Below are 26938 nucleotides of genomic sequence, written 5' to 3'. Positions count from 1 at the left end.
TCTTAATAGAATCTTGTAACATAGCTCTCACCCTTGGAATCTTGGGGTTGTGAGGGAGTCTTTAAGTGTAAAAGCTACATACATAGTATGGATCCTAGATGCCCCACAGAAAAACCCAGTCTCAGACCTGAGCATTCTCCTTCCCGAATAATGAGTTAAACTGAAGAGAAGATACGGAGGCAAAAGGATAAAACTTGGAAGTGTCTTAGGAAGCACAGTGAGAAGATCAAGCCCAGACCTGGCAAGCCTTGGTCCAGGGCGGGACACAGTCGTCCCAGAAGAGTCTCCAGCTCCAGGCTGACCCAACATCTCCGACTGTCTCACCTGGCTTGGCAATCGCGAAATAACAAGCGCTAACGCCCAAGCCCACCCCAATGCCCGTCGCTCACCGAGTTTTCTTCATCGTCCTGGTCCACCTCCCGCTGCTGGGCTTCCTGGCGTTTCGGCTTCATGTCCATGGCTTCGTTAATTAAGTCCCGCAGTATAGACACTCCTTTAGCACTCTTGACAAATGGGTGCTTAAACAAGAAAGTGGAAGACGGTTGAGATGGTTTATACCGCACTGGTGCCAAAACGTGGACTAGCACACGGTAGGTACTTATAATCCTTGTTGAACCATTGAATCGGATGGCTCTCTCTCTTTATGCTTTGGACAACAGCTAACCCACACTCCCTTTGTAACTCTGAGCGTATGCACTCAAGTTCTGCCCACCTTCTTCGGCTGGGAGGAACGTTGCCTCCATTTCTCTCTACCAGCTCTAGAGATTCTCAGCAGGCAGGTATCGCCCCCTAGAGGAAGTTTTGTAAACGTGCTGGGAGCTTCTTAGAAAGTTTGGAGAACACAAATACCGGGCGGGGGCAGGGGCACAAGCAATCCTGCAAAAATGGGCAACAGTCCTGCACAACTATAAATTGTAGCACGTTCTGCACATCTTCCAAATATCTCATAGTACAAAGACATTTTGATAAATAATACTGACAAATTTGCTCGAGATAAGCAAAAAAAAAGTCTAGTAATTTGGGAGATGACTTTGGAGAGGGGGCTTAAACAGAATAAAGACAGTGTTTAAAAATCACTGAATAATTTACTCATCTTGCTTATTCTTTCTAGTCAACGCACTATAGCATTTCCAACCACATATTTAGGTAAAAAGGATTTTAGTGCCAAAATGCACTGCAGAAATACTAAAACTGGTCACAAATATGTAACAGATGTAGGTCCAGATATTATTCAATCCACAAAGATACTTGAGACCCAGGGATATTGCTGAATTTCATTTATAGAAATGGCTTAAAGTTTTAAAAATTAATGCCATCTTACATTTTTGTTGTTTGCCTTTGTAACACAATGATAAGAAATCTATGCTGTGAAAGTTACATATGGAAATTCTTTTGGGGGAGCAGGGGTGGGGGTTACCTGTTGTTTTCCAAACCTACTCTGATATTGTTCCCAGTGTTTCTCTTTGCAATCCAGTCTCTGCTACCCACCACCCATCAAAGGATATGGTCTCCAAAGTCTTGGCGAGTACTCCAGAGATGGACAGTATGCTTCAACTTGTGGTAGGATCGAAATACAGGAGATAGCTTTTCCACAGAACTTCATCAGTACCCCATCCAGGCAGGAAAAGAATTTGCTGCTACTCTTAGAAATAAGACCCAGCTCGCTTGCACAAGAATATCATATTTCCTTGTTCTCTCCACTGGGGAAGTCTGTAAGATCATTACCCTCCTCTTAAGTCATATACAAATGAGCCTGTTGTGATATTACTTAACATTAGATTTATTTTAGTGTCCACTCACTCATTTTCCTGTCTTTCTTGAATGAAATAGTTCCTGTTCTTCTTACTGCTCTTAAATCTAAACTCATTCATGATGCTAGGTACAGGTGTCTAACTAAACTACTTAATTATGTCTAAGTTGAAAAGCTGGAGCATTTCTTTATTAACATATGTACTATTTTATTATAAATTATTATCTTTATACTTCTCCATTATATTATGAATATTATGCTGATTCTTTATAAATTATAAGCACAGATTTTACCATCTATGAGTTTCATTCCAGAAGGATAATGAGTATTAAAAATATATATATAGGTTATAAAAAGGGTGCATTGGATCTGACGTGATTGAAAACCATCGGCCCCGCCCAATAACAACAGCAGATATTTGTCAGATCCATAATACACTATCTTTAATATGTGTAAATCATTGTTTGAAATTACACATACTATATGGTTTAAGATTAAGTGATCTTAAGAGGCATATGAGGTAGGTACTTTATCTCCACTGTAAAGATAAGAAACCCAAAGCAACAAAGAGGTCATGTTACTTGCCCAAGGGCATAAAGCTAGTAAATAGGGAGCCAGGAGTCAAACCTGGGCAGTCGGGCTCCAGAATCCAAGCTCCTAACTACTAAGCATACTGCCTGCCAAATCCCAGCCATCCTTCACAGCCCAGGCACACAGGTTACCTCCTCCAAGAAAGCATTCCTGGTATCTCTAGTCAAAGTGGTCTCTTCCCACCCTGAGCTACAACAGCACCTACCATTAATGCCAGTTCTTTGTCAGAATTGGTTATAAGTGATGGCACTCTTGCTTTGGAATCAAAAAGACTTAGGTCTTAATCTTGGCTTTGCTGTTTACCAGCTGAGTGGCTCTAAATGAGTTAACCTCTCTAAACCTTCATTCTCTCACCTATGAAAGTCAAATAACAGTCATCCTGCACAGGGTGTACGTGATGATTAAATGGCATAATGTGCCAAGTATCTAGCACACAGTAGGTGCTCAATAAATGTCAATTACTGTTCTCTAATCCCACGGAGCCCTGGATTTTCTTGCATTGTCCTGTTCAGTGATTTAACACTCTTTTCTGTGTCTTCTCTTAAGCAGTCACATTTTAACCTCCCTAGAGGCAGCAAATGTCTTATGCCTCTACCGTCTCCTTGGGGCTGAGTTAACAGCATCTTGGGGTCAGCATGTGAATGAAACAGAGAGAGGCAGCATCTCAGGGCGAATCATACCTGTAGGAGTTGAGTGGCGGTAGCTCTCTGGTCAGGGCTCTTTACAAGACACTGCTTCACAAAATCCATGAAGCTATCTGACCACAGTTCTGGCTTTCGGAATGTGGGAGGTGGGTTGGTAGGAATCATGAAGATTGCCTAGTTTAAAAAAAAATTGGCAAAATAAAAGTGATGCTCCAATAAAATTTGATAAAATGACTTTTCTCTTCTCCACTATAAGCCCACCCAAATTGCAACAAAAGTCTACCTCAAAGTAGAAGGTATGACAATTAGAGAATCTGATACAGCTCTCTTTCACTCTCCTCCTCCCTCTTTTTCGTATGTATTCTTGCCCTCCTGAATCTCATGATTTCCAGCAAGCTTTTTTTGGTTTTTGCTAACCACAGTACATTGCCTTTCAAAGTGAAAAGGCAAGACCTAAGAGCATCAATACCCTACAGATGATAACCTCAGCCCCCTAGTTGTCAAATTTCTGGCCTCCCTAAAAGTTACCATCACCCCTGAGTGTCAAGCAGGGACTGCAAGGAGAACGTAAAACCAGAAATCATCTAAATCACAAGAGATTCACTAACCTCCAAGCCGTATCAATTCTGCATACTTGGGAAAAAATTGGCCCACTACATTGTAGTTAAAGTCTACTATTTCGAAAAAATAAAACTACTGGAGATATTGAGGGTTTGGGTCCAGACTACTGCAATAAAGTGAATATCACAATAAAGCGAGTCATGAATTTTTTGGTTTCTCAGTGCATATAAAAATTAAGTTTACACTATACTGTAGTCTCTTAACTGTGCAATAGCATTATATCTAAAAAAACAATGTATATACCTTAATTAAAAAAATACTTTATTACTAAAAACGCTGACCATCATTGGAGCCTTCAGTGAATTATAATCTGTGATGGTAACATCAGAGATCATTGATCACAGGTCACCATGACAAATAAAATAACAATGAAAAAATCTGAAATACTGTGATAATTACCAAAATGTCACAGAGAGACATGGAATGAACAAACGCTGTTGGAAAAACAGCACCAAGAGACTTTCTCAACACAGGGTTGCCACAAACATCCCATTTATTAAAAACTCAATAAAGTGAAGGGCAATAAAATGGGGTTTACCTGGTTTATTTATTGAGTTTCCAATAAAAGAGGTGCAGTTTAAAAAAAAAAAACTCTTTGCAATAAGCAGCTTAAACTATATTTTTTAAATCTAAAAATATAAGCAGTAAATCTTCACACCCTTCTCCACTTCTGCCCCTCAAAAGAGAGGGGAGCTTATCTTTGGGCTCATGAATACTTTAAAAAAACGTAAGTCTTAATAGAAGGACTACTTAGGGGTGGGTGTACCTCAGTGGAAGAGTGTGTGCTTAACATCCACAAGGTCCTGAGTTCAATCCCCAGTACTTCCATTAAAAAAACAAAACAGAACAGGACTACTTAATCAGAGGAGAGGAGGAGCTGGGTTGGGCGGTGTGGACAGGACTACGGAGCCCCTGAGGAAGGCAGGGTCGAGGTCCTAACAATGCTGTGATGAGGGCGGGTAAAGCCTAGAAACTGCTGAGCGTATCAACACTGAAGAAGTTTCAATGGAGACTGAATCTATGGGCCTTTCATCCTTTAGAAATGGATGGAGGCTGGAGAGTACAGAGCCTCCAGAAATTACATCTGTAAATCCCTAGGAGGGCCAGGTGGAAAAAGGCAAACGATTCAGGCTGGGTGTTGGTGACATGAGTTCAAACAATAGTCTGTTTCCTCTTCATACTACTAGAAGAAAAACACAGAAATGAGTGACAACTGACTGATGAAGAGGGACTCATGGAGACTGACAAGGTGGAAAGCAGATGCGAAGGGAGAGGACTGCTCCTCAGCTCCAGCGAATGTTGTTATGTTCAAATGTGAGCACCTAAACCATTAAAAAAAATTTATATGCTGCACAAGTCAAACCAAGCAATTCTTGGCCCAGGTCCTGCCAGAGAGCTATCAATACACAACCTCTGGAATGGAGAAGAGTAGATTAAACCTGAATTAATCAGTCACTACAACCAGTGGAAGTATCTCATCTGGAGTCCAGACTGACATTTATCAATTATTTACAATTAATTCATTTATTGTTTGGCACCTAACCAAGTAAGTCATTTAACTTAACTTTCCATTGATCACTGGTAACTAGCCAGCCCATTGGTTTTCTATCCATCTTCTTACCCGCATTGGATGGATATCAGCATAAGGTGGCTTGCCTTCCGCCATTTCTATGGCCGTTATCCCCAACGACCAGATGTCTGCCACACAGTTGTACCCAATTTCCTGGATCACTTCTGGAGCCATCCAAAATGGTGTTCCTATCACTGTATTTCGCTTGGCCATGGTATCCTAAAATAGGAAGGAGAGAAATCAACACTAAGCACTAAAACCAATGAGAAAAGGAGTCCTTTTCAACGATAAGAACTGTCTTGTCTTGAAATACACACAAAAACCATACTCAAGCACGATCAAGCAAGTCACAAAAGAAATTCAAATGACCTAGAAACATAAAAGATTCTCAATCAATTATAAAAACACAAAAAATAACAATCAATCAATTAATAAAACACTACAATGAGACTGACAAAAACATAACAGATTAATAATAACTATTGCTGATAAATAGCATAGAAAATCAGGCACTGAAATACAATGTTACAGGAGTGTAAACTGGTAAAGTGGCTTAGTAGGCAATTTGGCAATATTTGTTAAGTTTAAATGTTCATATCCTTTGATTCAAATTTATTTCTAGAAATGTGTCCAATGTGTAAGTACCCTAAGATACATGCAAAACCATTATACGAATATTTCTAAGGGGAGAAAATAAAAAGGAAACAACACAAATGACCAATTAAAGGGTGTAAGTTAATACAGTAAATATCCGTACAATGAAACAGCACCTTAAAAAAAAAGGAGCTAGGCACATTTTTCTGACATGGGAAAAATGTACAAGATACATTGTGAAGTGAAAAAAATTAGGTTCAAGATTATATATAATATAGCCTTGTCTTTTAAAAAAAAGAATAATCAGAACAACAATAAAACAAGCAATAATAATATTGTTGTCATATGGAGAGCAAAAAAAGTATCCAAATAACATACACCAAACCAGTAACAACAGTTATATCTAGAAGATAGAATCACTAAGGACTGCTATTTTCCATCCCATATACTTTGCTAACACTTGGATGGATTATGTGATTGTGTATTACATGTGCAATCAGGAAATTAAAAAAGAAAAAATTATATATATGTATGCACATATTTATGTATATATAATTTTCTAATATGTATACATATTTTATATAATATTATATATATGTGATCTTAGTTTGGGGCTTAAAGAATATATGGATATAGTACACATGGGCAGATAACTATTTGCATACTTCCCCAGAATGGCATGAACCTAATGAAAGAGAACCTTTCTAGAATTCCTGTATTTTAGGAAGAGAAAGATTTTTAAACAGAACTAAATATACAACAGGACTTCTCATCACTATCGCCCATCTTCCTTCTGAAATGTCTATGGCTTAAGTTAGGTTATGCCAGTCAGGAGCAAATGACAGGTAATATTTTTAAACTGGTCTCACTTTGTCAGTCCTATGTAAAGAATTAACACAGAAACTAACTTACTGCTTAAGTCGCTTCCTTTGCTCTGAAACTTCAAATTTGCACCATTCTCATGGTGGTAGTCAAAGTTGTTCTCAAGGATTATTTCCAATTAGAAATGGATATTTGGATAACTAGACATTTTTTGAAAATTAAGAGTAAAGAGTAGATACTAACCTAACTAGATCTGTACTACAAAGTTATATTAGTATAGTAGCATAGCAATGGGAAATATTAAATCCAGAAACAGATAATGGCACATGCACACACACACAACCACACACGCACATACACACACATACCCCTATATGTATATATATGTATAATTTAAGACATGATTAAAATCTCATTTTTAATCAGCAAGCAAAGGACAGATTATTTTTTAAAAAGCTCTGGGCCTCTCTCTACTCACTTGTAAAACTCTACACTTAAATCCCTATCTTAGCTTTTCACCAGAGTAAGTTCAAATAGGTTGAAAATTTATATACAAAGAACAAAATCCAAAAAGTACTAAAGTATAGAGGAATAGTTACATAATGCTGGAGCAGAAAAAGAACTTTTAAAGCATGACATTATTAAGATGGCAATATTTTCCAAATTGATTTATGATTCAACATAACCTCAATACAATTCAATTCAATCCCAGCCAAAATCTCAATGAAGTCCCACCTGCTTTTTTTGTTTTTGTTGCTTGTGCTTTTAGTAACATATCCAAAAAAAAAATCACTTGCCAATGTCAAGGAGCTTTTTCCCTATGCTTTCTTCCAGAAGCTTTCAGGTTTCAAGTCTTTTATTAAGGTCTTTAATCCATTTTGAGTTAATTTTTGTGAGTGGTGCAAGAAAGAGGCCCAGTTTCATTCTTTTGCATATGAATATCTAGTTTTCCCAAGATCATTTACTAGAGAAACCATCTTTTTCCTCTTGGCTCCCTTGTCAAATATTAGTTGATCATATAAACATGACTTTATTTGTGGGCTCTTGATTCTGTTCCATTGGTCTATGGGTTTATTTTTATGCCAATACCATACTGTTTTGATTATGTTAGCTTTATAATATAGTTTGAAATCAAGAAATGTGAAGCCTCCAGCTTTGTTCTTCTTTCACAGAACTACTTCGGCTATTTGGGGTCTTTTGTGGTTCCATGTGAATTTTAAGATTGTTATTTTCTACTTTTGTGAAAAAATGTTAATTACTAAATGCAATTGATATTTTAAATTATAATATACCTTTTACTCAGTACCAGAAGAATTTTTTTTTCAATTTGGTTTCCTTAGTTAAGATTCCTTATTTAGATAATACTGTTTAGTATTGTTTACTTATGCGCTAACCACAGAATCTTTTGAAAGGCCCACAAATCACAATATGCAGTAAGTTTCTGGGTTCTTTTTTAACATCAATCCAATTTTTGTGCTGTTACAATACTTCGAAATTCCCTAACATGTTTCAGGCATATTTAAAATTAAAAAAAAAAAAAAAAACCTGTACATAACACCAGCTCTAAACATATATATATATATATATATTTACATATTCTACTACCCAAGAAAACTGATTTGTAATGTTGCAAATTCTAGCATATATCTAGAACTGTTTCTATTTTTCTACATATACACTTCACATACACTTATGTATTTTACAAAATCAGATAATTTTAGACTTCCTGTTTTGAAAACATGGTTTTTTTAATTGCCATGCACTACTGAAGTAAGAGGAAAATCAAGGGTTTGCATTTTGGAACCAAATGAGGAAAGTGTTTTCAGTAAAGCAATTGCTACCTGGAGGCTGAATGAGATGACATTATGTCTTTTTCAAGGAAAGCAGTTTAGATTTAATTTTTCCTCCTTTTATAAACATAATGCTGTAGCCCAATAGAATTTAAACTTCTACTCTCATTTCTGGTTTTCGTTTTTATTTTTGTCAAAGTTAAACAAACTTAAACTATGGTATCTGAACTCTAGGAAAGAATCTAAAATAATCTACCAGCTCTTTTGTAACCTATTGGTACATTCTTTAATTTTCTTACTAATATAATTAAATCAATATTTTTTGGTTTTGTTTTCAAATAATTTTTAATAAACAAAAAGAGCTCCTTCTCAAGACAGAGCTGAAAGTTACTTACACAAGTAACATTTTTACTTACTGTAAGTTGACCTGCTACCCCAAAATCTGCAAGTTTTGCATGTCCTTCTGTATTTAGCAAAATATTTCCTGCCTTGATATCTCGGTGTATTTTTCTCATAAAATGAAGGTATTCCAGTCCTTTAAGTGTTGATTGTAATATTGTAGCTATTTCATCTTCTGTTAACTGAAAAAAGAATGAGAGATTAAAATTATATTAGTTCACATAAGCACATTTGTAAAAGGAAAAAAAAATTGATACAACTCCTTTCCTAGAATGTAAATATAAGATCTTATTCAACTTGTGAACAGCATTTGACAGCTTGTTATTACCATAGCTAGGCTGCTCACTCCCAAAGTTGTATTTCCAGCCCAGATCTCTCCCCAAATATCAGATTAATACATTTGCCTACACAACACCTCCAACTGAATTCCTAACAAGCATCTTAAGCATAACATGTCAAAATCAAATTCTTTATTTCTACCACCGCCACACCCCTCTCCTTACCTACCCTACTCTACTCTTCCCAGTCTTCTCTCTCTCAATAAAAGACAATTTCATTCTTCCAGGTGCTCTGGCCAAGAACCTGGAGGTCATCCTTGACTCTTCTCTATCTTCAAAATACACGCAACCATATCCTTGGTAATGACCCTCATCCAAGCCACCATCATGCCCTCCTTGCCTGAACTATTCTAATAATCTCCTAACTGGTCTCACTGCTTTTGCCCTTGACTTTCTACAGTGTATTTTCCACATGGCAGCCATAATGAACCTTTTAAAATGTAAGCCAGATCTTCTCAACCCTCCAATGGCTCCCTAAGTCACTAGGAATTAACGCCAGTCCTCACCAAGGTCTTACGTGATCTGGCTCCCATTACCCTCATCTTCTACCACTTTCTCCCTTGCTCATCCTGTTTCAGCCACGTAGGCTTTCTTGCTGCTCCCTGAACACTCTAAACACACTCCCACTTCTGGGACAGTAGTCTTCAACTAGATTTCTGTATGATTTGGTCCCTTACGCACTGTCTCTGACCTAATGTCACCTCATCAGAAAATCAGAGAGGCCTTCACTAGCTGCCTCCATCCCTGAATCATCTCTATCCCCTTATCCTAAGTATTGGTCAGCGTAGCTTTATCACCATCTGACATGTTATACATTATCTGGATACCTATTTAAGTGATGTCTTCTCTATTAGAAACATAAGCTCCATTTTAAAATGTCTTTGATTTGCTTACTATTGTATCCCTAGCACCAAGAAAGCCACATGGCACACAGTAGCTCTTGAATGATGGCAAATAAATGTAAGCAAGAATGCTGGAGACTGACACAGAATATCTGATTAGTCCAACTTTGTGCTGATTCAACCCCAGTCCTAAACAAGCTCAATCAACAAACTCTCAATCAGTTCCCTTATGACGAACAACTCACACTTAGAAGGGAATATGCTGTGGTGCAAAAAAACATGGAATTTGGATTACAAAGATCTCATTTTTCACTCTTGGCTCTACTTTCTAGTTGTGTGACATAAGCAAGTTATCTAATGTCGCTTAGTCTCAGTTTCTCAATCTATCAAATACGCAAATCACCTTTTATCAAGACTGTCATGAAAATCAAATGATATAATAAGGCATGCAAGACTACACGTGGTTTAGTAACTATTATACTATCAATCAATCACCAAATATTTAATAAGCATCTATTATGAGCCAGGCATTATGCTAATATTATCAAAAATGGCTAACAACTATTAAGCATTTTTATTTATGCTAGACACTATTTTTATAATCTCATTTAATCTTTATAAAAATTGAATGAGGTAGGTAGTATTGTTATCATCACCATTTTATAGACAATGAAACTGAACACAGACAAGTAATCTGTGCCAAAGGTCACAGAGCTAGTAAGTGGCAGAGCTTTCACTAAAATCCAAGCAGACACTATTGGCACAGTGGCAAGTGAGAGACTGTGGTACCTTCTGTGGCCAAAGAGAACAAAGCTCGTGACTTGCTTACTGACTCCTTCTTCTAACTAGCTGGGCTGATCAGTTAAGGCAGCACTGCCCAATAGAAATATAATGTGAGCCACAAATAGAACTTTCAATTTTCTAAGAGCCACATTTAAAAAAAAAAAGAAGCAAAATTAATTTTGATAATATATTTTACTTAACCATATTTATCCAAAGTATTATTATTCCAATATACAAAAAAAAAAGATTTTCTATGTTCTTTTTTTAGTAATAATTCTTCAAAATCTGGCATTTTATACTTACAGCATGTTTTAATTCAGACTAGACACATTTCAAGTCCTCAATAACCACAGGGGCTAGTGAGTACCAGGCTGGACAATGCAGAGTTAAAACATATCACAAAATAATACATAATAATTAAAGATTCCCAGTTAATGAATTTGCTATTTAATTAGACAAGCATGCTAACTCTGAATGATGTAAATTAAGAAAAGGATATATAGTAGTATGGATAATCCAAGTTACACTGAGCTTTAAAATACTCCTACCTTAGGAGCTTGGGAGTAACAGATACACACTACTGTATATAAAACAGATAAACAATAAGGACCTACTGTATAGCACAGGGAACTATATTCAATTTCCTGTAATAAGCTATAATGGAAAAGAATCTAAAATATATATACATATATGTATAACTGAACCGCTTTGCTGTACATGTGAAACATTGTAAATTAACTACACTTCAATAAAAAATAAAATAAAATAGTCCCACCTCATAATTTGTATAGCACCTCACAATTTTCACAAAATTAATTTTCAAAATTCTACATATACTTAATATAGGTATTATTGTTCCTATGTTTCTTATTAAAAGAAAACAAAACAAAAACTAAAGGCTAACATATCCCCTGTTTCTACTCATTCATATACAGTCCAAACAGAAGCCACTTATCTTTTTAAAAATGTATATCAGATGGCTCATTCACTTGCTTAGAATGGATTCTCATTAAACTTGGAATAAAATTCAAACTCACTGTCACAGCCGACAACACCCAACAGATTCCAGTCCTGCCTCACCTCATCTCCTGCAGCTTCCCCCTTACCTAGTCCCCTCCAGTCACAGTGGCCTTCTTTCCAGATCTGAAACATGCCAAACTCATTCCAGCCTCAGGGTCTTTGCACTGGTCATTCCCGTACCAAGAATGTTCTTTTAGAACTCATAGCTCCTTCTGGTCATTCAAGTTTTACTTTAAATATCAGCTCCCTGAGTGATCTTTCTCAACCATCTACTCTCAGGTAGCCCACTGAGCATGCTCCATCACTTTATTCTCACTCTTTTTCTTCACAGCAATTATCTCCATCTGGTATTTATTTTCTGGTTACCATTAATTGGCTTTTTGTTGCCCTACTAGAAAATGCACTGCCATGAGAGCAGGGTCATTGTCTTATTTACTACTGGACCCCTGAGGCCTAGAACAGGGTTCTAGAAATACTTACTGAATGAACAGACAAAGAGTTTAAGCGACTGGACCCGAACTAAACCCACGACTCCTAGCTTTTATCCCAGCAATCACAGTAACAGTAAATCTTCCTTCACAGAGAATATTCTCTGATTACAAGGATTTAGTGAAAGTTAATCTGTGACATGCTGGGTAGGAGGAGGAATTTTACACATGCCAAATTTAAACACTCAGAACTCATTGCTTAACCAAGATTTGATAGTAATTTTTCTCCTGAGTAAGAAATTAGCAAAGCATTTCACTGGATTGGGCTGGTTGGTATCACAACTCCCACATTTAGGAGACATCAAAAAGCAGAGGGGGAAAGAACGACTGAAAGGGGGAAATTTGACAGTCATCAGAAGTCAGACAGTGCACATGAATAAAAAGCGGAGAGAAGAAGATGGTGTAAGAGACCAGCTCAGCTGCATTATCCTAGAAGGCAAACTTACCGTTTTATTTCGTAATCGAATGATATCAGAAACAGACCCAGCCCCACAGTACTCCATCACAATCCACAAGTCTGTGTTCTTAAAATAACTGCCATAATATTTAACTACGTGAGGGCTAGAGAGAGAGAGAATACAAATTAGTGGAACAGCCTTCAAACATCTCTACTAATTCATGCTGCTAAATACATAAAAATTAATATCTCAGCTCAAAAGACCAATTATCCATATTTAAGGTTAAAATGGACACCCTCTTGATAAGAACGTAAAATAGTCTTGATTTCTGGAGGGCAATAAGTAATAATAGTGCAAAAATTGTGTGGGTCCCTTAACCTAGAATTTCTAAGTCTATGATTCATCCTAAGAAAAGAATTACAGATACACAAAAAGAAACAGTTAACATCACAGTACTGTCTATAAAAGAGAAAATTTTGATACCACCTAAATGTCCAACATTAGGGAGTTTATTTAAGAAATAATAAAGTATCTATATAATGGAGTAACCATGAAGCCACAGAAAATGTTATAGAAGAATACTTGATAATATGAGAAGATATTGTTTCCTAAAAAAATAAACCAAAAAAGGCAGGTTACATAATAGTAAGCACAGTGTAACTCCAAAAAAGATATGGAAGGATGTGCATACCAAGTTGTATTTAACAATGATTATTTCTCCAAAGGGAAAAGTGGTTTTCTTTTTCTTATTTGCATTTTCCCAAGAAGTCACATACACTTTATAATAAGAAAAAAATAAAAATCACACTACAATCTATTATTATAAAGAAAAAATATTCAGGATCAGACATGGAATTTGGGGGCTTGAAGAGAGGTTTCGGGGGGAGGGTATATAGCTCAAGTGGTAGAGTGCATGCTTAGCATGCACGAGGTCATGGGTTCAATTCCCAGTGCCTCCTCTAAAAAATAAACCTAATTACCTCCCCTGCTACCAAAATAAAATAAATAATACAACAATAAATAAAATATTTTTTTAAAAAAGAGAGAGATTTCAGAAAAAAGTCAAACCTCTCATGAAAATGAAATAATCCATCCTCTGAAGCTACCAGCTTTAACTAGCTAGATTGTTACCAGGGCTAAATATTGCATAAAACAGTAACTGAAGATGCTAAAACCATCTCAGCTTCATTAACTCTCAGAATTTCAAATGCTTCTTCATCCTTGGGAAACATGCCAATAACAAGCACAGCAGGGAAAAACCACACACACTCACAAAATGAACATTAATGAAGAAATGAATGAATAATTCTCTTAAGATACAGATCATCACATCTGCTCTCCCTTCCCTAAATTTCTATAGCATTTATTGCCTCTACAAGGCAATTACTGTCAGGTACTTACTGCTGGTTGAATAGAATACATTCTATACAACCATGTATTGTCAACTAGATTTTCCTGTACCTATATAAGCCTGGCCTGTCTAATTAAAGTCTGTAAACTCCAAGAGGACCCGCACTCTGCCCTGTATTTCTTTGTATTTCTTACGGTGCTTAGCACAGAGTAGGCTCTTTGAAATATCTCTTCGTTAATTAGAGACATTTGCACACCCTGTTTGGAACACAGCTCTTGCACAGTCTATCGGAAGTGGCAAAGTTCCAATTTGCCAACTGGAAAAAGCTTCCATAATGTGGAAGGAAGAAAAGAAAAACTACCTTACTCTGCTCCATCCAATCAAGAAATAGGAGGGTTTTTATCCAGCAGAGAGCAACCACAAAAGTATAAAGAATAAAAGAATGGGAGGGAGGGAGAAAAGAAGTGACTGCACTCACAAGTCTGCAAGACCTAAGGGCTCCTGGACAAGTCTGCCAGCAGGGAGCCCCACCAGCCTTAATGTGGAAGCTTTATAAACAGGAGGTACCAAGTTGATCTGCTGATCAAAAGAGCTTCAGAAGGATGAGGGCAGCCTCAGGATGCAAGATGTTCTCATTCTGCTTTCAACTCTCTGGAGCTGGCACTGCCCCTCAGTTCGTGTTTCTCTCCAATCTAAACTGAGGAAGGATGCGCCATCACAGTGACCTCCCATGCTGTCACGGAACTTCAGAGCAAACCACGTGCTTTTCTGCGGTCGCCTGTTGGCCTGACTTCCTGCTTGCAGCATTTGACAAATCTTAGTTCCTCAAAAATAAAATGCTTAACTACTCTTAGCTTGAATAATTTCTTAAAATTCTGATGGAACGAACCGAACAGTAATACATAAATGAGTGTTCTCTTTCTATAGGGCCATTTGATAGTCTAAGGTTTCTGGAGCTAAAAGCGTTTAAATTATCTCTTCTTAGCTGTCTCTGCAGAAATGTTTTCTCAATAGGAAGTAAGAGAGATCATTATCAAAAAAAAAAAGGCTAGCCACACCACCTTCTGCCTCTTTGCCTCTTCCTAGTTTTGAAAAAAACAAAACAAAACTATGCAAAAATAGAAACTATGAAAGTTTAGCTACTTAAACACACAAGCTTTTTCATTTTTTTTTCTGAAAAGAACATGCATTGTGATTCCACTAAGTCTCCTTTCTGCAAAATATCTAAGTAAATGCAATTCCAGGTGTCAAGCTCTAAATAATCACAGCAAATTCAAAACCAGGTTATCTCCAAGGTAACACCAGATACCTTTACCTGTCACATTGCTGCATTATAGAGATTTCTTTGATTATCTCCTGCAGGTCTGATTCCACTGGGACTTGCTTAATAGCAACAATCTGACCGGTCTCCTTATGAATAGCTTTGTAGACGCTGCCATAGGACCTATAATTGGGGGAAGGAGAACATTCATAAAGTCAAAGCCAAGAGACAAAAAGTGGTAAAACACAAGCAACTCACAGTTCTAATTTATATCCTTAAGTGCCCAAGACATATATCCCTAGTTACACTTGCAAAACTGAGATAGCTAAAGCACTTCGGGAAAAAAATTGTCAGTAAGAGAACTAAAAATGGTACCTTAAAATGGTACCTTAAAAACCACATTTAAATTTTACTGAATGTATTGGTATGAAATAATAATAATAATTATAGTAGCTACCATGTACTGCATGTCTGATGTCTGCTAGAAACTGTGCATCATCAGAGGTTCACCCTTACCAAAAAGCAGAGAAGAGGGTCATTATTTCTATTTTACAGATAAATGTGAAAAGGCTCAGAGAGGTTATGTGACTTGCCCAAGGTCACAGAAGTGATAAGTAAGTAGTCAGTTCACAATATAAATACAGGTGTATCAGAATATAAAGCTTACATTCTCTCCACATCTACATTGGGGCACAAAAATGGGGGTCTCTGTTTCCTTGCATTCACCCTAGTACCACGATGTCTTTTAGACCCTGCTCCTCTTACTTGCAATAATACTTAAAATATGATGGAAACTAAAACTGTAAGCCTCTTTAATGCTAGTGTCAGGTGAACAGAGCACATACAAATTCTTTTTGCCTTTTTTCTCCATCTTTCCTTAAGAGTTTATTATCAAAATAAATAAAAAGCTTGTGTATCCATTCAATTTGGGTGCTAAAAGAGCAGTAGGTTTAAAATCTAAACACTCAGGATTGGAGTCCTACCACATCACATACTAGCTATCATTTACAGACATATTATTAACCTTGTGCCTCAATTTTCTCATGGCAAAAATACTAACTACAAAGCAATTGTGATGGTTAAATGTATTATCATCATCATCTTACATAGGTTATATTTTCATTGAAATCCTTGACAGCTGGCAGTGAAATAATGAGTAAACTGTCTTTCATATTTCCCAAATACACCTGCTTCTTCATACTGTCTTGGTGAAGAAAAGATTAAAGAGTGCCAACTAATACATCAAAGTTGTTGAGTGCTCTAGCTAACAAAAAGATGCTCAAGAACTGTTTCAATGTGAAAGTAACATAAAAGTCTTCAAAAAGTCTATGCAGAGCACATAAAAAATTTCCATTCCATCAGAATCCCTCATACGGGGAAAACTAGCATTATGATTCTTAAATTTTGCATAGAACTTTTTTTTTTTGCCAGAGAAAGGCAACTGCTGACCATGTGTGGGAGATCTAACCACTGACCCTTCCTCCTTGATATGATAACCCCCTGATTTGTGAGGGTGGCAAATGCTTAGTCCCAGGGGACCAAGCCAGTCACAGGATTTCTACTTCCTTCTGCCAGTGACTGAACTAGTAGGAAGCATATGACCTAGTTCTGGCCAATGAAATTTGAAGGGAATTCTGCTGCTGGGTCTCTGGGAAAGACTTTCTTCCCTGATAACAGAGAAGTAAACTAGGCAGTCCATTGTTAACTGCCTCTTCCTTTTCTGCTTTGGTCACTATCATGTGAAGCATGATGCTTGAAACAAACATGGCCATCTTGAGACTATGAGAATTATGCAAATGCTAAACCATTATCAAGCCAGTTAGCCATTCTGGAATCTTTATTCCAGATTTATTGTTACTTGGTTATTAAATGCCCTTTTCGGTTAGCCGCTGTTAGATGGGTATTCTATTACTTTCATCCAAAGTTATTCTTGATAGCCTAGGTCCCACTTATGTGAAAATGTCTTTATTTCACTCTGGAATGAGTTTTGCTGAATGGAGAATTATTCTCTAACAATAGCTTTCCCTCAGCACTTTTACTGTTGTTTTACGGCTTCTATTGTTGTGAAGTCAGTTATCACCAGATTATCATTTTTCATAGGTAATCTCTCTGTAGCTTTTAAGATTTCCTCTTCGCCCTTAATATTACATAATTTTACTGTGCAATTACTAGGAGTCGATTTAGTTGGCACTTTCTAAGCTGCTTCAATCCGAAGGCACATGTCTTTCTCTGAGTTTGGAAAATTCTCAGTATTTCCTATCTCTTCTAATATCTCCTTGTACAGCTCCTATTGGACCGATCCTGGACCTCCTCAATCCGTGATGTCTTCCTGGTTTCCAACAAGATATTTCTGTCCTGGCTTTTGTGATCAGTCTCATTTCTGGCTTTCAATTCACAAATTCTCTTTTCAGCTTGTCCTGAAATTTACTGGGCTTTAGAACATCAATTATTGTATTTTCATTGTCAAGATTCCCAACTTTTTTCTTTTTCTTGGGGCTAAATGTTTATGTTAATAATCTCATGTTCTTCTTTTAAGGATGTGATTCCCTCCTTTTATCTTTTTGAAAATCATAAACAAACGTTAAATCCTGTTTGAGATTGCTCCATTATTTCTGCTTCCTTGGCTGTGAGTTTTCTCCCGCTTGTTAGGTCTGCTGATTATCTCGTGGCAGTAGATCTCCTTGTATGGGTTTCCTTTCATTTTGAATAATTTTCCTCTACACAATGCCCACTGTCAAGAGTGTTTCATGATGTCATGAAGGTTCCATGGTTCCCTTAGCCCAGTCATCTAGGCCATACAACTAAAACCAGGTCTTGCACGAGGATTTGGGGGTTTTGTTCCTCATGATACCGTAACTGAATGCAGTCCAGGCCCAGTTCCTATAGTCAGACCAGTCCCTCTGCTGTTTCCCCAGGCCACAGGCAAATAACAGCACAACCTCACACAGGAAGCCCACCTATAATCTCCCGGCAAGGGCAGAGCATGCTTTACCCTCCTCATTACAGCTACCTTTTCCATCCCTGGTCTGTAGCTGGCTATGTATTCTTATATATAAAAAATTAATTTTCATTCATTATTCTTATATGTTTGAAATCAAAAGGAGAGGTCTCTGCATGCACTTACTCAGCAGTCTTGATCAGAACACCCTCCACGCCCACTATGCTATCTTGACAGCAAAGAAAACTCCAAGAGCTCAAATGAACTATTAAGATTCATGATTCCACAGACTGCACTTACAGTACAGATGATTTAGAAGGCTTCAGCAATCATGCTACCTTATAGGCAGGTCCCTTAAAACTTGATTCCCTACAACAAAAACTTCAGTGACTCAATGAATTTGAACTGGCAGAGAGCAAAGATGGCGGAGAAGTAAGTGTTTCACCCAAGCTATACAAGGCAAGGGTCAATGCAGAAAAATAGAAATCATACAGTATCTGAGGCCAAATCAACCAGACACAAGTCTTAACAATACTATTCACCAGCTAGGAAACCATGGGCAAGATGTTTTTGTTATCCTATGATAAAAACATAGTAAGTCAATGCATAAAACTTTAAATATAACAGAAGGAAAAAAGGTGGTAGGCTCTAATTCAAAACACTTTCCAAATGCTGTCCATTCATCCTGGTCTGGAGCTTTGGCTCTGCTCTGCCACAGATCCACATGATTTCCTCAAAATGCAGGACTGCAGCCTCAGGAATCCCATACAATCCTTTAGCCAGAGCTCACTTCACAAGGCACAAGGCGGGGAGAGCTTACAATCTACTCATTTTCCAGAATCATGTAAGGATGGCGTGGCAAGTTTGTGTTTGGAAAGGAAGTGCAGAGCAGGTCTTGCTTTGGGATTCCACTAGTTAAATAAAGCTTGTTCAGGCTCATTCAATCGGGATGACAGAAATCCAAGCACTTGTGGTATCATTTAAAAGAACAATATGGTAATAACACAGGATGATTTGAAGCCTTATTTGTTTTCTCCCTGGTGATATCTTCCAGGGAAATTTCCAGGATCCTCAATGAAGACAGCCATACATCTAAAATATAATTTAAAATAATCATAATTAGCTTAGTTTTTCCTTATTTTATATTCCTAGTAATTCTCTACCTGTAGTTTTCTTGTGACATTCCCCAAACCCAATCAACCCAAACAGAGCTCCCTTCAAGAACACCTAAATACACTTTAAGACTTAAGACTTAACTTTGATTTAACAGGAGAAGATCTGAAAAATATTTCAGTTGCTACCTTTAAAAATAAAATAGTAATAGTAATAGTTGCTGTTCACTGAGCATTTATCAGGGGACAAGAGCTGTACCCAGTACTCTACTCCCATTTTCTCGTGTAAGGGAGATGCCAGTATCCCCACTTCATAGCTCAGGTTTGTGAAGCTTCAAAATATTCAGCAATTTGCTCAGGCTCACTTGTTTCTTATGACCAATAAACAGTAGAGCAAGAGTTTTAACCCAGATATGTCTGACTTCAGTCTATGTTCTTTTGTTAAAGATGAAAGAAACAAGTCAGTTGTACACATAATCACTTATGCCCATCACTCGTTATCTTATTTCAAGTATAACATATGAGCATGATGAGATTAAGGGCTTCGAACTCTGCCTTGAGGAAAATACCTAGGGATATCAAGCTAGGATATCAAGCTAAAGCTGAAAACAGCAGGCAAGAGACACAGAGGGATTGTTTTTTCTTCTCTTACCTTTAACGACACCAGGTCAACTTGTGGTTTCAGATTCATCTTGCACTTGTCTTTTCGCAGCACAGCTGGTGTCATCTTTTACTTCCCTTCTCTGCTTGATCTCTTGCTTGCTTCCAAAGAGTTTTTTTCCAACTTACAAAAAGATGATGACTAATGTTTTTTACGAGGAGATAATCCATGAAAACCTATTCCACATGATCCAGGATTGGGTTTAACATTGTGCTATCTATATTAGGCATAAAAAACACTAAACTTCAAAATAATCTAATGATGCATAAAAGCCTATTTGGAAGAAGATACATTAATTAGACAATAGACATTTTATAAATTAGTATTTCAGGTCTTCTCTTGAACCAGAAGTACTCCCAAGAGATTTTTTAAAAATATCCAACACACACCCACACGTTTACTTGCTTATATAGGCATAAACAATCTCTGAGGAAGCCATAAAAAACTGCTATACTGGTTACTTCTGGGTGGCTGAGAGACAGACATAGGAGGCGGATTTTTTTCATTGTACGCACTTTTATGCTTTTTGGATTTTGAATCATATGACTTGATTACCTACTTAAAAAGGAAGAATAAAAACTTAAGAAAGAATGTCTCTAATATTTTCATGTCTTGGTCGTTACAGAAAAAGAAAGAAACATACAAAGATTAAGTAAAAAATACATGTAAAAGTACAAAAAATTATGATGGAACCTTCATTGTTATCATGAAAGCCAGTGATGTCCACTATTATCTGTTACCAAATAGTATTTCATTAGTAACTCATTTACAAATCTGTGTTTCAAGAAGTCCATTGGTTCCCAACGTGGGATTCTGGATCTCTTAGGAAGCTGTAAAGGCAGGGACAGTCCTTGATTTATGTACTGTATTTCACAAAGCTGTACTAACTAAAAGACTGAATTCCATTTATTTTTATACATTCTTTTTTCCCTTCTTTATTTGGGGGGGGGAATTAGGTTTATTTATTTTTTAGTAATTTTTTTTTAAATGGAGGTACTGGACTCAGGACCTCGTGCATGCTAAGCACACACTCTACCACTGAGCTATATCCTCCCTCATTGTTTTTTAAATAAAACAAGTTATTCCATATCTCTCAGAGGCCATGAACAAAAAATTAAAAATATGTCTGATTAATAAAAATTTTAAAATGAAGTACAAACTGATTAGTATTATCTGTTAAATAGATAAAATCATACAAACCACAGATTTTACAAGAGCGAAAACAATAGATGCCCATCTTGTTCAAAAGGCCAGGATCACTGAATCTGTCTATAGTAGTGATTGGGGGAAGAGGGAAAGGGCATTCCAAACCATATGTTTACCTCCCATCCCACCCAGAAGAGTGCTGTTATGCAACATTCCCCTTTCTTCTCCTTAGGTTTGCAAATTAATTGTCATGACAAAGGTTCATGTCCCCCTGGTGTTGGGGCAGGAGAAAGACTGGGACCCACTAGTCCACCCATATTTTCTGTACACTTACCCTTCGCCCAGTTTCTCTAAGACATCAAACACTTCTTCTGGTTGTTTAGTTAAACTATCTTCATCCAACTTTTTCAACTGCCTGTGAATGAAGAAATATAAATACAAAACACATTTTACTTGCTAGCAACTAGAACACAAAATGCATTATTTCTTTTATAATTAGCACCTTTGGAATTTCTCTACAAAGTCTTTACTAGTAGATGACAATAAAGCCAAGTGAACAGACCTTTAAGGGAAGCTGAAGGGTGGTTCTACAGAAGTGTTACACATGTTCTGGGTCACCCTGATGACCAAAATCAAGACCAGAGGGTGACGAGCTACCAGGAGGCTGACTTCAGTTCCATGGGTGTAAGAATTTTCTGACAATAAATGTTGTTCTAAAATGGTTTAGACCACCTTGAGAAGTCCCGAGATCCCTATTACTGTAGAATCTAAATAGAAAATGAGTCCTGATGTGGCTGGAATGTTGAAGAGTGGTTTCAAGCAATAACTATAACCTTCAAAATCTATTCAAATCTTGAGATTCCAGGAATTAAGACGGCATAACTATCTGGTCAGAAAAGATGTTTAACGCAAGCTTAGCTATGAAATGAAACACAGACTCAGACTGGAGGCCAAGGAAGACGTAGTAAAGGAGTCTTGCTCTCCACTGGCAAGATTTTGGTCATTTTGTCAAAACACATGGATCCTATAGGTATCATAGAAACAGAAAGTGGAGAGCATACCTTTAGGTGTAATCCTAAGTGAAAAACAGGCAGCTGGGCGTTTCAAACAGTCTCACAAAGACTATCCCACGGGCAGCCGGGCACCTGACTATTTCCCCAAATAAAAGATATATGCTGCTTACAACTTCCAGATAATTCAGATTTTTCTGACTATGACAAACCATGACAAACATGGGAGGTTATGAATTAAGAATGGGGTGTTTTTTTTTTTTAACTCTGAGACCTCTGAAAATTATTAATAGGCTTAAAAGAAGGAGCTTGCTAAGGAATATGTATGTGAGTCTGCGTGTGTGTGTGTGTGTGTGTGTGTGTGTGTGTGTATCTTCTACACAATGGCTTCCTGAAACTACAAGGCATAACAAAGAAAAGAGAGCTCAGGAAATGGTGAAATATGGCAACAGTCCTCTGGGGGTTTCTTTGTAAAGAAAAATGTTTAAATTAACTGGACAATATCAATTTTTACAAGAAAAGACTTGAACTAAAAAAAATACACGCACACACAAATGTGTACCTTTCTAGAGGAAACAGCAAAAGCATAAGCAAAACAAACAAACAAACAAAACCCATACACCTGAACACATCAAGTGTATCTACCAATAAATGCTGATCTCAAAAAGTCAATCTTATAGAATTTTATAAACATCAAAAGACTGGAGAAATGGAGAACTGTTCCAAGTCAATATTTGCCGTAACTTGAAAAAAATGACCATGCTGACCTTTGAAAATCAAAAGGTCCTAAAAATTAAAGTCCAATGACATCACCAAAACTTCCAGCTTCAAGACAAAAAGAGCTGAAGTGAAACTCCTCTTACACTCCAGAAGTGAAATTTCTGTGACCTCAGAAACGAGAATGAATATCTCATAACCTACGGGGTTTTTTGGTGAAGCACTGAGTTTATAACTACATAAACAAAGGACAATACCTCATTTCTCAAGTATCATTAAAGTTTTATAAACAGTTTATATAAAGGAAGATCAAACATGTTCCTTTGAAGTGTTGACTTGTGGTTTACAATACGCAAAACTCTATTTCAACCATTATGGAGACCACAGCATAACAAAGGAAACAGGCCACTGCCATGAGAGACAGCTGTGAGCCTCCGATAATACTTTGACAGACAAACTTTATATGACTGCTCAGATACAATCTAAGTGGGCTTTTGTTTGGTTTTGGTCTGAGGACTAAAGGATCTTTTTATCTCTTGTGCCTGATAACCCAGAGGTGGTCAATAAAAACGTTCGGTAAATGGACTAATGAATGTAATGAGGAGAATCATAAACCTTTCTCGGCAATCTTTGTGAGGCTTCAAGATAAAAAAGAATTTCACCCCAAAAAGTATGACTGTGTTGGGGAGGGGAGGGAATAGCTCAGTGGTAGAGTGCATGCCAAGCATGCATGAGGTCCTGGGTTCAATCCCCAGTACCTCTGTTAAATAAGTAAGTAAGTACATAAGTAAATAAATAAATAAAACTAGTTACCTTCTCTGCCCGCCTCTAAAAGTATTACTGTGTTATCAACACATAAGATTTCTACGGTGAGTCTTCATGGAAGAAGCACTATAACCAAACGGCCCAACTCTGATGAGTCAGCCCTCCCAGCTGTACTTCCCCAGGTCCTACGTAGTTTCACTGCTTGCTAATAACTGAACAGGCCTGGCCTGCACAGCCTCCATGGACCAGATACAGGTGGATGCTCCTCTCCTAAGTCAGATGGCCACGTGGATGGCCAGCATCCCAGAAATGCATGGCAACTCACTTTTTAAAATCATAAACTCCTATTTAAACCATCAACTTTGATCCATCACCATTCACTTAGTCACACACAATGTCAAACTCATGAACACAGAGATCATTTCCTGCATTGGGATCGCCATCCCTTGTTGGAAACGCATGCCGTCTTAATCTCTGAAAAGATACCTCTATCTTTCCAAACACAAATAAGGATGTCTATGAAGTAGTTACTCACAGGCTTGGCTAACTCTCAAACCTCTTTCTCCCATCTTAGAACTCTTGTAAGGTTCATTTTATTTATATATAACTATCCCTCTTTCCATACAGAATTTGATGTGGGTTACAACAAATATATAAGATAAGTAAGTTTTTTTTAACGATAATAAAATCAATGTGTCTCCCCCTCCACCCTCTCAAATTCATGTTAAGGATGTGACCCCCCTCATACCTCAGAATGTGACTGTATTTAGAGATAAGGCCTTTAAAGAGGTAATTAAGGTAAAAAATGAGGTCAAATGGGCGGGCCCTAATCCAGCATGACTGGTGTCCTTATAAGTGGAGATGAGGACACAAACTGGTACAGAGGGAAGACCATGTGAAGACAGGAAGGAGACAGTCATCTACAAGGCAAGGAAAGAAGCCTCAAAAGAATCAACCCTGCTGACACCTTGATCTCAGACATCCAGCCTCCCGAACTGTGAGAAGATAAATTTCTGTTGTCACCCAGTCTGTGAAACTGACATGGCAGTAGTAACAAACCAATACAAATGGTAATAAAGTTAATCGGCTGCAAATGAGGCAGATCACCAGTTGTGATGATCAGGAAAGCACCAGTCCTTCAAGAATTAAGCCCTGCAATGCTTTTCTCTTGCGTATTTAATAAAAATTTTAAAATCCAAAAGGCACAGGAATGAGTGCATCAAAAACCAAAAAGGCTTACTCTTTTGCCCAAGATTGTACAATACAAGGCAAAGGCAAAAACAAAACTCAGATTCCTAATTCTCTTTTCAATTAAACCAGGGCCTCGGAGAAAGAACGAATATATTTCAGAAAGAAAAACAGCCAGTGTACTTTTACAACTGGACCTATAGTCCTATAGCAAAAAATGCACAAAGGCCCTGTCAAACGGGTACTTCCAGAGAGGCATCAGAGTGAAGCAGCTAAGAGCATGGACTTTGGACCTGACTGCTTGGATTAAAATCCCAGCTCTGTCACTTAGTAACTGTGGGATCTCTGGCAAATCACTCTCGGTGCCTCAGTTTCAACACCTGTGAAATAGAGATACAGGTGATAGGATTGTTGTGAGGGTCAAATGATAAGTTGAACCATACGAAACCACCATTTTTATAGATCAAAAACAGTCAAATATTGGTAACTTCATATAGTGCTCAGGAAAGTGCTGAGAATGGCACCCAGAAAGTGCTATGAGTGTAATAATCATTTAATTTCAGTCTCAGCACACTACAGGAGGGTGAATTGAGTCTGTCCCAGCGTGCCATTTGCCTTCTGCACTGTTTGTGCACTTTAAACAAATCCAACAGGCAGCCCAGGCTGTCAACCCCTTTCTTCACCTCTTCATTGCCCTGCACTCCCGCACGCTGAGCACTTCCTACTTTAGAGCTCATTCGGCTGCAGGAAGTCAGAGGTCTCTGTGAAACAGATGCTAACTGCACTAGCACCTCAATCTCCACTCTCGATTTTTCTCCAGATGTGGCAGACTGATAGAAGACCCTGGTGTCCACAGAGCAAACCACTGATACGACTGCAACCAACCCAAGAGATCAGAATTTCTAGGATCAGCCATCTCCCTGATCTTGACTTTTAAAACAATTCCAGGTAGCAGTAGAATTTGGAGCTGATACAAAACAATAGAGGCCTGAAAAGGGCACAGTCTGGCTGGGTCCAGTGACCCAGACTTAGAGCAAGGAAGGAAACACAGAGGACTGGGTCTCAACTCTTCTGGGCCTCAATTTGCCCATCTTGAAAATATTCTCTTACTTCCCTATCTACATCCCAAGGTTGGATGTGAGGAAAATTAGGAAGAGACTGGACATCAGAAATGAAAGGTGCCATCATCATCCTAGAGTGGGGGCACTACCCAAAACATCTTCCTAAATGCTGTCTTCCATCAAGCCTCCCTTGCTAGACCGTCAGCCTTTCTTGGTACAGCTTCCACTTCAGGCGCAAACATTTTCCCCTCAACAGATCCTCCCCACTGCACCCCTCGGGTGGGACTCTCTCCCTTATAAAGTCTATCCACCCTTTCTCTCTGCTTGCTCCCGACCCATCCCATGGACAGATCCCCTCGGAGGTTCTCATCCTGCTCCAGCATCCTCTCTACCTCATTGAATCCCTTCTAGTATAGCCTTCACCCAGCGGCCCCCGCCCTCAGCAGGTGCTCTCCCTAACTTGTCCCTACGTTCCTCAGCAACTCCGCCCCTCAGCAATCCTCTCTTCCGCTTGGATGTCCCTCCACAGCAAGCAGTCTCCCTAACTAGCCCCACGTTTATCCCCCATCGGCTGAACCCCCATCCGCCAAAGGTCCCCCATTCAGCAGGTGCCCTATCAGCGGGGTCTCCTCGCCCCGCAGATCCATCCCTTCAAGGGGCTCGCACACCTGTGTCTCCTCTCCACCGGATCCCGCCTCTCCCTCCCCTACCCCCTTCCTCTTGGCCAGGGGTCCCTCACCGACGCGGCGGGTTCCTCAGCTGCACCGTCTCCATGGCGCTGCCAGCAGCCGCCCAGACCCGCTCACTGCTCCATCCTCCCCCAGGACCTCCCCAAGCCCGCCCCGCAGACCCTCCCACACTTCCGCTTTCCGCCCCTACCGGAAGCGGCGCGCGGAGCGGGGAGCGGGGAGCGGGGCGGGGCCGCGAGGTCCGGGCCTGGGTCACGTGGCGCGGTGAGCTCACGTGATGCCCCCGGGCGATGACCCGGAGCTGAGGAGTGCCGGCGGCTGCTCCCGGCGGTGTCCTCAGCCCGAATCCAGACGGTGTCGTTGTTTCTTGCGACAGTGTTCGCCCAAGA

At 38.5% G+C, this 26938-nt stretch overlaps 1 protein-coding gene across 1 annotated transcript in view; it reads right to left on the bottom strand.

Moving 5' to 3' along the window:
* The window catches only part of STK4 (serine/threonine kinase 4), a 78053-nt gene extending 51320 nt beyond the window's left edge, over positions 1–26733 (bottom strand). The window contains exons 1-8 of the mRNA XM_006193515.3: positions 26600–26733; positions 21454–21534; positions 15317–15445; positions 12699–12813; positions 8799–8963; positions 5228–5395; positions 3022–3159; positions 390–518 (exon numbers count right to left, since the gene is read on the bottom strand). Of these exons, the coding sequence (XP_006193577.1) occupies positions 390–518; positions 3022–3159; positions 5228–5395; positions 8799–8963; positions 12699–12813; positions 15317–15445; positions 21454–21534; positions 26600–26634 (960 nt within the window). The 5' untranslated portion in view covers positions 26635–26733. The remainder of the gene's footprint in view (positions 1–389; positions 519–3021; positions 3160–5227; positions 5396–8798; positions 8964–12698; positions 12814–15316; positions 15446–21453; positions 21535–26599) is intronic.
* Between the last annotated feature and the right edge of the window lie 205 nt (positions 26734–26938).

This window comes from Camelus ferus, chromosome 19 (assembly GCF_009834535.1).
Source record: "Camelus ferus isolate YT-003-E chromosome 19, BCGSAC_Cfer_1.0, whole genome shotgun sequence".
NCBI lineage: Eukaryota > Metazoa > Chordata > Mammalia > Artiodactyla > Camelidae > Camelus > Camelus ferus.
The sequence above is the reverse complement of the archived record's forward strand: the minus strand, read 5'-3'. Positions and strand labels throughout refer to the sequence as shown.